The sequence below is a fragment of the Marmota monax genome, unplaced genomic scaffold, assembly GCF_021218885.2.
Source record: "Marmota monax isolate L192 unplaced genomic scaffold, Marmota_monax_Labrador192_F-V1.1 WCK01_AAM20220418_F8-fsc00006, whole genome shotgun sequence".
Classification (NCBI taxonomy): domain Eukaryota; kingdom Metazoa; phylum Chordata; class Mammalia; order Rodentia; family Sciuridae; genus Marmota; species Marmota monax.
This window is the reverse complement of record NW_026693712.1, coordinates 22808339-22822618: the sequence shown is the minus strand read 5'-3', so window position 1 is coordinate 22822618 and position 14280 is coordinate 22808339. Positions and strand designations below refer to the sequence as shown.

Here is a 14280-nt window from a genome sequence, read left to right as displayed (position 1 = left end):
TGGCAATCATCATATAAATCATACAAGATATGCCCACCATGTCAAATTACCTACCACATCTGAATCTATGTTCTTGTATTCTTCCTCATTTTCCTCATGGATAAAAATTGATTCAGAAAGTTCTCTTTTACATATAATTTCTGATGTTTTCAGGATGAATTGCACATTTGAATAGATGCTTGGATACTTGTGATATGGCTCTTCAGAGAAAGAAAGTGCTATTGTAAGAAAAATCATTTGTGAGAAATACTTCAGTAATATCTTTCATTGTACTTCATTCATTTTTTATCTGTTAAAGTATAATTAAATTGAGTATTTAGGTGCTGGAACTGTTGCAAATTTACCTAGTAATCAAGATTTACAATAGTATGTCTGCCACCTGGTGGTGTAATAAAAAAACTACAAAATAAATAATTCAGATAGGAGTTTATGTAATTCAGAACGACATTACATAACGGTTGAATGCCCAATTAAATATTGTTACTGCTCAACAATGCTTGGTTGCCTCTAGCTGAAAATAAATCAAGTTATAATATACACTCTATTCATAATAGATACTTTGAAGTTGCAATTCTAGAAACAAATTAATGTCATTTCTAACCCCACATTCTCTGATTTCATTTCAAGATGTTGTTATTGATTCTTAAAGTACATCCTTCAAATATAGACAATAATCATATCATTTAACATACAACTATGTGATAATTTAGCAGGACCATCTTGTGTTTGTTATTCCTACAAACATTTAGACAACCTTTGGTTTTCAATCCATTTGCACAGAGGAAAAATGAGTGATGCCCCTTTCTACTGGACAATGACACAAATAGGCCGCAGCTGCTAATGGTTTCAGGTTAATGACACAGCCTGTTGCTGAAACTAGAGATGTGGCCTAAGGCTCTACCTAACAGTATTTGGTAAGAGGGCAAAGGTGGGGGGGTGGATTTATCCCTTTATGAAAGGAAAGTGCTGGTTTTCTTGGGATATACCTCCAATAACTGAACTAATAAAAGAACATGAGGTTTTATCCATGTATTTTTTTTCAAAAATGTATTTGCCACTATCAGCTGAATATTTGACAAGTACATATGCTAAACACTATAAGGAATTACAATTTATATCATATTGAAGATATAAGAACAAGCAGTATGACAGACAAGAATTCATGCTCTACCAGTCTACAGCTTCCTCTGGGTTTCATATCTTATTTGGACTTGTAGGGTGCAAACTCCATTCCCTCTGTTCTCTCCTTAACAACTTTTCCCATCAAATATTATCTCCTTTGTTTTATCTTGAATCTCCCCATCCCTTATCATATCTCTTCTTTGGATGTGATTTTTTTTCATCCAAACTACTGGCATATTTCTATATTAATATAAACATTTAAAAATAGTTCACAATTTCGAACCTTTAAAAATAGTTCACCATTTCGTCTAGTACTTAAATGTTCCCTCAGCATTTGCCTCCAGTCTGAATTTTGTTCTCACCTCTCCCTGAGGAATGCCCCTAAGATCAGTGACTGATATTATGATTCCAGAAACCCATCACTGCTTTTCAGAGCTCCTGCTCTTTAACACTTCTGCAACTCTTGATGATGTTGATCTCCTTGAATTTTCCTATCTAGATGTCACTACTCTCTTTTACTTTCCTGAATTCTCTATTAGTGGGCTCTGTTACTCCAATAATTCATTAAATGTCTATCTTCTGCAAGACTCAGTTCCTAGAATTAGTCCCCCCACCTCAAGTTATCTCAGGGACATTCAAATAAATGACTGTAAAATAAATTTCCCAGGTTTCAGCTTTCTCTCATGGCCTTCAAATTTAATGTGCCCAATATTTCTCCAAATCTTGATCTTTTTATTCAATATGTAAAACTTCAACTTTCTCCTGAATTCCCCACTTTGTTACATATATCCTAGCTCTAATTGGTCACCAATCCAGTCTCTTTTATCTCTAACTATTTTAAAAACTATTTAACAATATACCATTCCCATTATAATAGTCCACATCTTTAACCTCTCTTCAATGGCAACACCTTTTTCTATGAATGTAAGTGAATGTACATTGTGTGTGTGCTCATTGCAATGCAAAGGATATTTCTTTCTATGGATCTTAATCAAAACAGTATGAAAATCATTGTTTTGAATAGTGCTAAGAAATATTCTGTTTATGTACAATGCGCAGAACTGGCCTTCTGAATCCACTCACTCTCTCCTTACTCCAATCCAGCAATACAGTAGGCTTACCTGACTAAAATGTGAGTTTAACTTTTTTGAAATCCAGTTAGTAGGCAGGGCTAGAGATGAGAAAAATAAGTCAAAACATCATCATCCTCTGGGCCTGGTGGTGCATGCCTGTAATCCCAGCAGCTCGGAAGGCTGAGGCAGGAGGATTGCAAGTTCAAAGCCAGCCTCAGCAACTTAGCAAGGTCCTAAGCAACTCAGTGAGACCCTGTCTCTAAATAATACACCAAAAAGAGCTGGAATTGTGGTTGGTGGTAAAGCACCCCTGGTTTCAATCTCCAGTACAAAAAAAGAAAAACTCATCATCATCCACTTAGGTGAAAGCACAAAGCAGAGCACAATGGTGGTTACCAGAGATGGGAAGGGGAGGACAAGGGTGTCTGGGAAAGGGGAGATATTAGTCAAGGAGTACAATTTTTCAGCTAGACAGGAGGCATGAGTCCTAGTGATCTATTGCACAGCGTGTGGTTACAGTTAATAATAATGTATGTTTCAAAATTGCTAAGGGAATAGATTTTAAATGTTCTCACCACAAAGAAATGGTAAGTGCAGGATGGGTGAATGCCAAACAAATTCAGTCTGTCTCAGAAGCTAACACTGTACCTATTATCTTTCATGAAAATAAAATACAATTTGTGCTTTTTTTAGTGACAGTCGGAGCTTCTTAAAATGTAACATAAAACATTTATAAGTCTAAAATAAAAGATATTGTACCGTATAAATATGGTTGAAGTCTAAGTAAATGTTGTTTAAAACTTTCTAGGTGACCATGCAGGAAAAATATAAAAAGTCGTAAGAAGATCAAATAGCCAATCTGTCAAAAGATAAAAGCATTTTTTTGTATTGCATTAGTGAATGTTTAAAAACCATATAGAAAATAAACCATTTCATTATTATGTTGACTTTTGATAAAAACAACTTCAAACTGTTGATATTATGTATTTTAAATAATTTTAAAACATTTACATCAAGATTGAAATGCTAGTTCAGCCACAAAACTTTTATAAATCATCTCTACATTTCATATAACCAATACTGAATACTATTTTGTTCCATATCCTTTACAACAGCATTTTTCAAATTGCTGGTCATGCTCCTGAAGTGAGTCGTGATATCAACTGTGAGGGTATTTTTTAAAATAAAAATAAAGAGAAAACATCATGAAGTATTGCAGAATTCCTTTTTTTAAAGTATGTAAGTGAGTGTATATTTTATGCATGCTTGGTCACAATGCAAAGTATATTTCTTCTTATGAGTCCTAATGAAAAGAGTTTGAAAAACACCATTTAAGTCAGTGTTGATAAATATTCTGCATGTACATAATATGGTTCACCAAGTTCCCTATTCTCTCATTAAAAAAAAAAAAACCTCATAATGTCATTACTAAGTAAGCACTGCAAAACCTCATTTCTGTGACATTTAAAATACACATGTAGATAAAAAAATAGTTTATTTTACATAGACTATAGAAAATGGCACATCTGCAAAAAATGCATAATAAATACAATTTCACATAAAATTAGGAAAAGAAACACAAAAACTATAAAAAAATAAATAAAATATAAGTAACTAAATCTTGGAGAAGAAATAAATAGCAATAGTTGTCACTATTGTGCGTGTGAGTGTGTGTGTGTGTGTGTGTGTGTGTGTGTGTGTGAGAGAGAGAGAGAGAGAGAGAAAGAGAGAGAGAGAGAGAGGGAGAAAAAATATCTCAAATTTTCTTAACAGTAACATAAGGTATTATCAGATATACATGTTAAAATAAAATAAAATCGTTTAATTTAACCACATCTCAGTACTTCACCTAATACTCTTAAGCAAATCAGTGGCATTTCAGGACTTTCAACCCACAATTGTGTGTACTACTCCATAAACCATAAAATTTCACTTACAGCTGGGAATTCAATTGTTTTTTAATCATAAGCCTCTATCATTAAAAATACATTTTCAGGATGAACCATCAATATTAAGAAATGTTTCTATAAATTATGAACATCTACTATTTATAGACTTATAAAATAAAACAAAATGTTTCTAAGGCATGCTCAGGGAGTCTCTTCATCTAGACCACTTTGTTATATTGCACTGTGTTTCTCTGAGAGATTGAAGTTAAATGAGAAGGACATGAAGGTCAACAGACCATGTAAAAGAATATTGCAGTAGTCTACATGAGAGCATTACAGGCAGCAACTTCTACAGTTACAGGCAAAGCATGAAAAAGCTATTCAGAAAGAGGATTATTGAGGATTTTTCAAATGAATATATATATAAATATTGAAAGGAATATTAATTGATGCTAAAAAATTCAATATGGCACAAATGGAAAATACTGTATTACCCTCCAATTTGGTTTTGAATTTCACCTGGACCAGATGTTATCCCTAGTTGTAACTATGCTTGGAAACATGGTTTTAAAAGCTTTTACCTATAATATTCTGAAGACCAGATTTAATGGAAAACTCTCCCTTTCCGCATCTCTCAGGATTCCTGGGACTTTCTTTGTGTCATTCTCTGTGTGTCATTTTTGTACATGTTCTATCTGTAACTAGAGGATTCAAGCATGCCTCCTAGGCTGAATTCTTGCTTCTCTATTCCTTTCTCTGTCTTCCTATCTTTCCTTTCATTTTCATTTACTTCTTTCTCTCTTCTTCGTTCTTTTCACTTCTCTACCCTTTTGGCTGACTTTGAAATGGAAATGCTAGACAATATTTATTATGTGTTATATTTTCATAGTTGGTTATGTTTCATGATCTTCCATAGAAATTTAAGAAGTGCTACCTATGTTTATATCCAAATCTATTAAACTGCTGTTGTTTATATATTATTCTCTACATTTCCATAAGCAGACTTCAATAATTAAGAAGATTCTACATTTAGAAGTAGATGGAGAGGAAAGAATACATTTAAAAAATCTTAAATGAAACAATATTAGGGAATCATGTATTTCTGGCTTTATCCGAACCTGAGTTACTTCGTCAAAGGAGGAGTAAAATGGTGCAGATGGAGGTGTGTGGTGCCTCTATGGGAATACCTTTCCACTAAGCCTTCGGTTAAAAAGAAAAGAGCAAAAGAAAGTTTTCCAATGATTTACATAATGAAATTCTACAGTGTATGTAGGTCATGCTTGCTTCCACTAACTAGTTTAAACTGGCTAAAAGAATAAAGAGTAAGCTTTAAAATGAGTACACCTGAGATCCAGGTACACATGTAGCATCATGGCTGAGACTCCACTAGACTCTAAACCCTTTTTGCTGAGTCATTGGCTAAGTCAGTAAGCTTTCTGTGCTACAATTTTCTCATCTGTGAAATGGTTGATAATGCTAGCACACAACTCTTAGGATAATTGTGAGATAACATAAGGTAATATGGCAAACATATCTAAGGTACTTATCAGTGCGCAAAGCTCAGAGGTAAGTGCTACTCCTTTGCAGCTGCTATAAGAACCTATGTGAATTGTCTAACCTCAAGATAAGAAGATGCAGGAAAATTTAAAAATTAAAATGACATAGTGTGCATGATGTACAAGCAATACATTCAGTGGAAGAAACTGTACTTTGTAGTGATTTTTGTTTCTAGAAGAAATACAAAATCAAGAAATGGAGAAAGGTCTCTAAAAAACATAAGAAGGAAAGGAGAGATAAGCCAGACTTGCTTAGTGTTTTTCCATTCCATTCTATCTTTTATTTCACTGCATTTAATTTTTCCATTATAAATAAGCTTGTGTTTGTTTTCTGTATTTCATATTAATATTTCTACATATATATTTCTATATTTTCTATTATAAATGCAAATATATAGATCCCAAATTATAACCTCACCATTCTAAGGCAGCTCTTGGTAACATCTTAATTCTTTTTTTCCAACTTTCTGTGCAAAGCCTCAGTTCTTTGCACATTTAATTTCTTTTATCTCCTCTCTTCATCTGTTCTTGTGTGGTCTCTCTAAGACTTTTACTCCCATACATGTAGAAAAGCAGTTAGGCTAAGTTTATAAGAACTAAAACCTCCACAGAATGTATTATTGATGGACTGATTCATGAATATTCTCTCATGCTTGGTTTCTAACAATTGATAATCAAAACTGAGTAAGAATAATAGATCCTTGCATAGTCAATTTTACTTGTTTCGTATATATACACATATATATGCTACATGTCATGTTAAAGAAATCCTTCTACCCTTTCTTTTCTTCCTTTTCAATAAATTAATTAATGTATCTAAATTTATTTGACTAATAATAAATTTTGTGACAGTCAACCAGGATGATTACAGGGAGTGAAACCATATGACTTCCAGGACCATATAAAACATGACCTATGTGAAGATGGTTTCTCACTTTACATTTCTAAAATGGCATAGAGTACTGAGAGGACCACTCATCTTTCAGGCTGAGAAACTAAGGTTAGATGTCAGCACTTTTAAATGGCAAAGGAAGAAAAAAATTCATTAAAAGATGCATTAAATGGAGAAAAAAATCTATATGTATTCAAAAAACAGTAACTATCCTGATTTTTAATTAAATGTTTTCTAACATAGCTAGTGAAATTTTATTTTCTCAAACCCTTTGCACTTAGATATAAAACAATAATGTACTATTCACATTTATGGTAAGATTAAAATTACCAAACTGGAGATGTTCCATAATAAAAGTAAATGTCTTGTTTTGATTCTAAAACAGATGTCATTTGGATACATGTAGTGCATATAGCAATTAAAAGTATTTAAAAAAATTTTTTAAAACGTACCTTTGCCAGTTTTATTTCAACTGAATATAAAAATACCTTCACAAATGCATCACAACAAAATCTGTGTAAAACTGATTCCGCAAGAAAAAACAAGGCAGGCAGATGATCGCAATCAAAGGAAGCATGGTCCAGGGAAGCATGAAGCATATTTAAAGCTTCTGAAATGTTTAAAAAAAGTAGAAACTTTGTCATTTAAAAATCATCCTATTTTTCTACATGCTACAATTAATTCTTGCAATTAACTATTTGCTCCTCCAATTCTGGTTTTAAACACATTTTCAAATTCTTTGCCACCTTCCCATCAAGAGGTGAATGTTCCCTTCCCTCAAGCAGGCCCTGTGAATGCTTCAACCAATAGAACCCACAAAAGTGACACCCAGTGATTTCCAAGGCTGAATCAGAAAAGACAATATAGTTTCCACCTGGATTTCTGTCTATCTATCTCAAGATACTAGCTTTGGAACCCTAAGCTGCCATGTAGGAGGTCCAAGTCATGAAGCTGGACTCAAATGATGATATAGCATATTGGGAGACACACACAGAGATTGAGAGGGAGGGAGGGAGGGAGGGAGGGAGAGAGAAATAAAGAAATGCTCAAGGAGCCCCAGCTATTACAGCCAACATGTTTATATTGATCAACAGGTCACATATGGAATGGTGGAGAAATAAGACAAAATTATTGATGAAAAGGAGTCCTGAAGATAAATGCTATAAAAGAGAAGAACAAAAGACTGGAAAACTGAAGCAGAAGAAACAAGGCTACTCATGCTGAAGGAGGAGGAAAGTAGGGCTAAGTGCCTATAGAAAAATAGGAACTCAAGGTCATTAGAAGGGTTTGGTGTAAATTATCCAAGGAAGAACAGCAAATTCAGGGACTTGAGAAAGGAAAAACTCTTTAACATGTTCAAGAGATAGGAAGGAAGCCAGTGTGACTAGAGCATAATGCATACATAGCAAGCATCTAGCAGTCAGATCCCGTAGAGCCTCTGTAGGTCATGATATAGAGTTGGGACTCATTTTAAATAAAATCAGAAGCCATTGAAAATTAAAAAGTATTACACATGGTCACTACTAAGTTGAAAGTAGACTACAGATAAGAAGCAGAAAAGAGTATAGGTTGGACAACTCCTAGGAAGTTATTTTAGTTGTGGAGATGGTGAAAAGAAGCAATATTTAGGGCATCATTTAATATCTGATATGTGTGTATGTGTTTACACACAGTGCTAGGGATTGATCCCAGGGCATCACACATGCTAGGCAAGAGCTCTATCATTGAGTTACACCCTCAGCCAAGAATTTAATATCTGAATGAATTAAAATGCATTGGGGCTATGCTCAGTGTCGTAGGCCTGTAATCCCAGTGGCTTGGGAGGTTGAATGAGGCAGGGGTGTTGCAAGTTTGAAACCATTCTCAGTAACTTAGCAAGACCCTGTATAAATAAATATATAGGGCATTTTAAAAAGGGATTAAGGATATTGCTTAGTGATAAAGTGCCCCTGTGTTCAATCCCAGTATTAAAAGAAAAAAAATGCTTTTGGTTTTGTAGCATTCAATTCAACAGAAAGTAACTGCAAACTAAGGCTGTGTCTTATTTCACAAGATCAGAACTGGAAAGATTCCAGAAATTATTAATGGCTGCCCTCTGTATGCACATTTCTTCATCCCCTAGTTCCCTGATGTACATAACTGAGATGGCTACACATGCTCCAGACAGCATGTTCTTAATGAAGCTAACCAGGCAGGAATAATGGGGGGAGGGATATGAGGAGAGAAAGGATGCATTATTTCCAAAATATTCTTGTATGTTCAAAAACAAATACTACTAATACACCTGTGTTTACATTCCTTCGGGCTGGACCAGATAATGTCACTACTCATAATCTAATCACTAGCAAATTAATAAGAATTGCTATAATTAACTTAGACCAGCCACCATTCCCTCCCTGAGTCAGGGCAAAGGGCAGAATCACAGGACTACAGGATGCCTGAACAAAACCGAAGTTCAACTGAATGAAGAGCAAGTGGCGGCTGGTTGATGGTACACCAAAAGTGCTTTCCTCAATATCATTTAAACATTTTAATAGAGGTTAATCTGTGGACTGGCAGTGTCCACAGTGAAGAGTCATTAAAGGCAAGTTAAATACAAAATAATTTTGCCTCTTCCTGTTGCTTGAAGCTTCCAGGCACCATGACAAATCCCAATTTACATGGGGAAATAGCCTCTGACCTTATGTAGTTAACATTCTAAAACTCATTTTAAAAGGCATACAAATAACATTGAGGATAACAATAAAAGGAATTTCAGCCTCTCAAAAATAATGTTATTAAATTTCTTTTCCAGATTGGTTAGAGGGCATTTGAAAGAAGACATATAAATGAGAAAAGATAAATGAAAAAGCAATGAATACAACTTGCTGTTTAATATAAGAAAAACACGAAGACCATTAGACTAATATTTTATGGTAAGGATTACAAAATACAGAAACAAGTTATTTTAACATATAATAAATAATGTAATTCGAAATCACCAAGTGACACTTTATATTACTTTTTGATCAGTTATTGATTTTAGAAAAGAACTAAAGATTTAAAACAATTTTGTAATTAAAAAGTTGAACAATAAAACTTATGGATTCAAAATTACAAAAAGAACTTTTATAATTAAACATTATGAGATATTTTGATGGAGAATGGAAACTTTTTCTTGACTTCTGCAAAATTTCCAAAAATCAAAAGGTCTCAAATTATGTATTAACTGCTAATCTACAAAAAAAAAAAAAAGTGGATTGTTCAAAAGAGCTTAGATAGAGCACATACCTTCTTGGATTTCTCCTTTGCACTGAGACAGATATATTACTTCAACCCATGCAGCAGGAAGATGAACATGCTTCCCGGAACCCAAGGTTTTGAGACCCAATTTTCTCTGTTATTGAAAGCATGAAAAAAGCAACCAAAATCTTCAAATTTATTTGTTTATTTTTATTATTTCTTAATTATTTTCTGAAAGTCCTTCTATCATGCTAGTGTTATGTGCCAGAGTTGTATACAACTTTATAGTTTTGCTTTAATTATTTGTGTTTTTGACTTTTTTTTTTGCAAATTGTATCAGTGTGGCAAGTAGAGATTATTAATATTCTGAGAAATATTATTCATCATTTGCTAAAACAATTGTCATTTTGCTTTCGAGGGTTTACTTCTACCTCATTTTCCCAAGAGAATGCATCTCGTCTTATAAGAAAACATATTAAAAAAACAAGTTTGATGCTGCTTTGCTGGAAAACTCTGGCTACTACAATGTTGATGGATCCATGCTAATGAAAAGGAGGGAAGTGACATAGATTACCCCACCTCCCTTATTATCCTGGCCACTCCTGAGGCTGCCTCAGGGAGCAGTTGGTCAACTGGAAAAAAAACTTTCTGAAAAAGGTAGCTCCTGGCACCTGTCTGCATGCACATTTGTTAGAAGTATATGCTTTTGTAATCAAATGTTTTAAATGTATTTTTTCCAAAAAATTCAAATATATAAAATATGTTTCAAATAAATAACCACAAAATGGAAAACAGCAATCACCACCAAAAAAGTGACTTAACATGTCTCAGTTTTGTACAGCTTTTATTTCATGAATTATTCCACAGTGAAGTAATATCATATGACAAAATGACATTTCTCTGTCAAACTTACAGTGAATTTAATGTAGGAAAGGGAAGGTAAGAATTTATTTCACTTTCTGTTCTATTTTGATCTGTTTGAAAATTTGAAAATTAATGTCATACTTTTTAAAAATGTATTTTTCACAATCGAGGTGAAGAATGGTTTATTACAAAGAAAGAACAGAGTACTTTGTGTGTGTATAATAAAGGTTTAGAAGGCTCTCTTTTTTTGTGTGGCACAGTATCTTGGCTAAACTTTTTTTTTTAAGTGGGATTTTGTAATCAATAATTGTTTGTCAGGCTTTGATGTTTTGCTGTGAGTTCTTCAACTGGTATCAACAGCTGTATTACCTACTAATCTGTGGGGACACTTCACACAGAAAGGCATTTGGCATTAAGTTATTTGGTTATAATCTTTTTATCTTTAATTTGCATTAACATTTTATCTATGCCTATTTATAATTAAAGAAAGCTGTATGTGTGTTCTTTTTTCTGTCAGTATTCTAGAATATGTAATATTTCCCCAACTAGAAAAGAAAATTCACACATTAGGGAATAAGTTTACAATTACCTTACATCTGAGAATTTTTTTTCTAGCATGTTCCAACAATTTGTTCTCCTCTGCTGGATCCTGTGTTTGATTGAATTTCAAAATGAAATTTGCACTGATTGGAAATAAGAACCTAAACAAAAAAAATCAATTATTTTAGCTATTATTTTCAAATTTTAATTAATCATCTACTAATGGATAAGTATACAAAGTTTCTAGAAAAAGTACCTTTTCAATGAGAATGTTTCACACACATACATACATACACACACACACACACACACACACAAATCAGAAAAATTAAAAAGTATATGTGCAATCCCTCCTCGACTGGTTTTGTCATGCTCTTTGATTGAGGAAGAAATTTCCATTATCAAAGACCTTTCTTTATAGACTCTCAGAAAAGGTTTCTGAAAAAGTTTCTAGAAGTCTTTTTGTCATATGCTTTCTTAATATATAAAATCCATCACAACTTCAATTATGTTGAAGACTGATTTATCACCTTACATTAATCTGTTGATTCAAATTAAGCTAAATCTTTATTCCTTCTTGCAAGTGAAATCAGAATAACAGTGCTAGACTGAAGTAAGCAAGAGAGAAAAGAAATATGAAGGTCCAGTAAGTACCAAGTAGCCATCCATATTAGTTTTGTATGCAGGGGGAAGCTATTGCAGGGTTTTGCCAAGAGGAGTTGCATGACTTAACTGTTTCAGCAGGATCATTCTAATGCTAAACTGAGAACTGGAGTATGGGAAAGTGGAAATATCAAGACAGGGCAGCCACACAAGTGCTTAGGTAAGAAGTAATGATGATTTTGATTAGAATAAGAGCAATGTAAGTAAAGTGTTTGAATAAAGGACATATTTTGACATTATCCACTAGTCTGGCCAATGAACTAGAAATTAAGCATGAAGGAAAGAAAGGAATTTTGACTGAGCAAACTGGAGGGACAGAATTGCTACTTATTGAGATGAGAAAAATTGTAGAGATGCAGATTTCGGGTAAGGTAAGAGAATAAGTTCAGAATTTAGGTATGCTGTGTTTGAAGTGACTTCTTGTCATACCAGTAGAGATAAGAAAATAGGCAGTCAGGTATATCTATGAACTTGAATGTCAGGAGAAGGGTTCAGATTAAACACATCAATATTTGAATCATCAGCACACATATAATATCTAAAGTATTATGAATGAAAGGACCTACTGAGGAAAATGTAGAGACTAGACATTTCAAAAGAGTATTCCAAAAAGAATTGGCACAAATAATTTGAGGTTGTATGAAAAGAGGATTGTGAGTACAGTGATTATAGTGATGTAACACAGAATTTAACATGAGCATGAGATTAAATGTGACATTAAAAGAATAGTGAAATTAGTAGTCAGTGAATTGTATTTTCCTATGGTCAATAATTGTCAGAGACATGCTATTAGGAGATTAAAAAGCAAAACACATTTATGTATAGCTCATTATAATCAGATTTTAATAAATTAATTATTCTATAGATACAGAATAAAGTGAATAAAAATCAGAGATTGCCCTTGAGTAACTCACAGTACTACTAGGAAGACAGATATACCCCAAAGTAATAACAGTTCTACTTGATCACAGACTGAACGGGGATAATAATGAGACACTCTGTAAAGTGGGACCGAATACAAGTATTCCAGAGAAGAACAAGTAATGGAATAACAAACTCTAACTGCTATCCTACAACAGGCATTCATTTGGTAAGCATTTTTTGACTGTTACCTGTGTATCAGGTACTAAGCTTTGCATTAGGGATACAGTGGTGAAAGAGACAAACACCTCTACCTTATTGGAGCAGACAGTATAATATAGGAAGAAGTGTTTGAGTTCACAAAGTCTGCTTAGAATTGAGCTTTTTTTTTTTGGTACCCAGTATTGAACTCAGGGTACTCAACCACTGACCCACATCCCCAGCCCTATTTTGTATTTCATTGAGAGACAGGGTCTCACTGAGTTGCTTAGCACCTCGCCATTACTGAGGCTGGCTTTGAATTCATGATCCTCCTGCTTCAGCCTCCTGAGCCACTGGGATTACAGATGTGTGCCACCATGCCTAGCTAGAATTGTACATTTTGAAATAAGTAATTCCATTCTTGATTTCCTATTCTCCATTTAACTCTTAATTTTGGAGATATCTACTTAGATATGGTAGAGGTTGACTGAAAATCTTTCTCAGTAGTCATCTGAGATGTCATATTTTTGATGTACATGGGCCTACTCTACATGAAGAGTCCAAAATAGCTTTAATCTTCCAATTTTTACAAATTGCCAGGAGAGTTAAAGAAGGTAAGTCCTTTGTCTATTTTATTTTTGATGAATTCATTAGAAATTTGGTTTTTGAAAATATGAACATAATAATGCTGCTTATAAGAAACTACAGATTTAATAACGCATGAAAAGTTAGCAGACTGCTTCTCAACACTGATGCCTCCAATTCTACCCATCAGAAACAGCCCAGCATAATAGTCATGCCGTATCTTTATATACCTTTGTCAATGCTCACAAACACAAACCATCTATATGCATATTCAACCCAAACTTCCAGGATACAGCAAAAGCAATACAAATAGGAAAGTTTATAGAAATGACTGCCTACATTAAAAGAAAACAAGATATCAAATAAATCGCTAAACTTTAAATTTTAAGAAAGTACAAAAATAATCTCAGTTGACAGAGAATGGAAATAACAAAGACTAAAGTAGTAATAGATCAAAAAGAGAATATAAAAACAAGAGAATAATCAGCAAGATTGAATTGTTTCTTAGAAACAAAATAAATTCATCAAACCCTTGGATAGACTAACCAAAAAAAAAAAGAGGGAACTCAAATATGAAGATATAACAATGGATGTCTCTGAAATACAAAGAATAAGAGCCTATTATAAACAACTATATACCAACAAATAAGATAACTTAGAAAAATGGACAAATTCCTAGAAGCACATAACGCACAAAAATTGAATGAAGAATAAATAGAAAAGCTGAACAAAACAACAAAAAATAAGATAAGTAATCAAAAACCTCCCAGTGAAAAAAAAGTCAAGGACCAAATGTCCTCGTGAGTAAATTC

General features: G+C 33.4%; 1 protein-coding gene across 2 annotated transcripts in view; it reads right to left on the bottom strand.

Moving 5' to 3' along the window:
* Nucleotides 1-14280, bottom strand: part of Tmem232 (transmembrane protein 232) — a 245196-nt gene that overhangs the window by 184960 nt on the left and 45956 nt on the right. For both annotated transcript variants that reach the window (XM_046460395.2, XM_058584316.1), the window contains exons 5-9: nt 11208-11319; nt 9803-9908; nt 6985-7142; nt 2955-3054; nt 55-218 (exon numbers count right to left, since the gene is read on the bottom strand). In XM_046460395.2, the coding sequence (XP_046316351.1) occupies nt 55-218; nt 2955-3054; nt 6985-7142; nt 9803-9908; nt 11208-11319 (640 nt within the window). The remainder of the gene's footprint in view (nt 1-54; nt 219-2954; nt 3055-6984; nt 7143-9802; nt 9909-11207; nt 11320-14280) is intronic.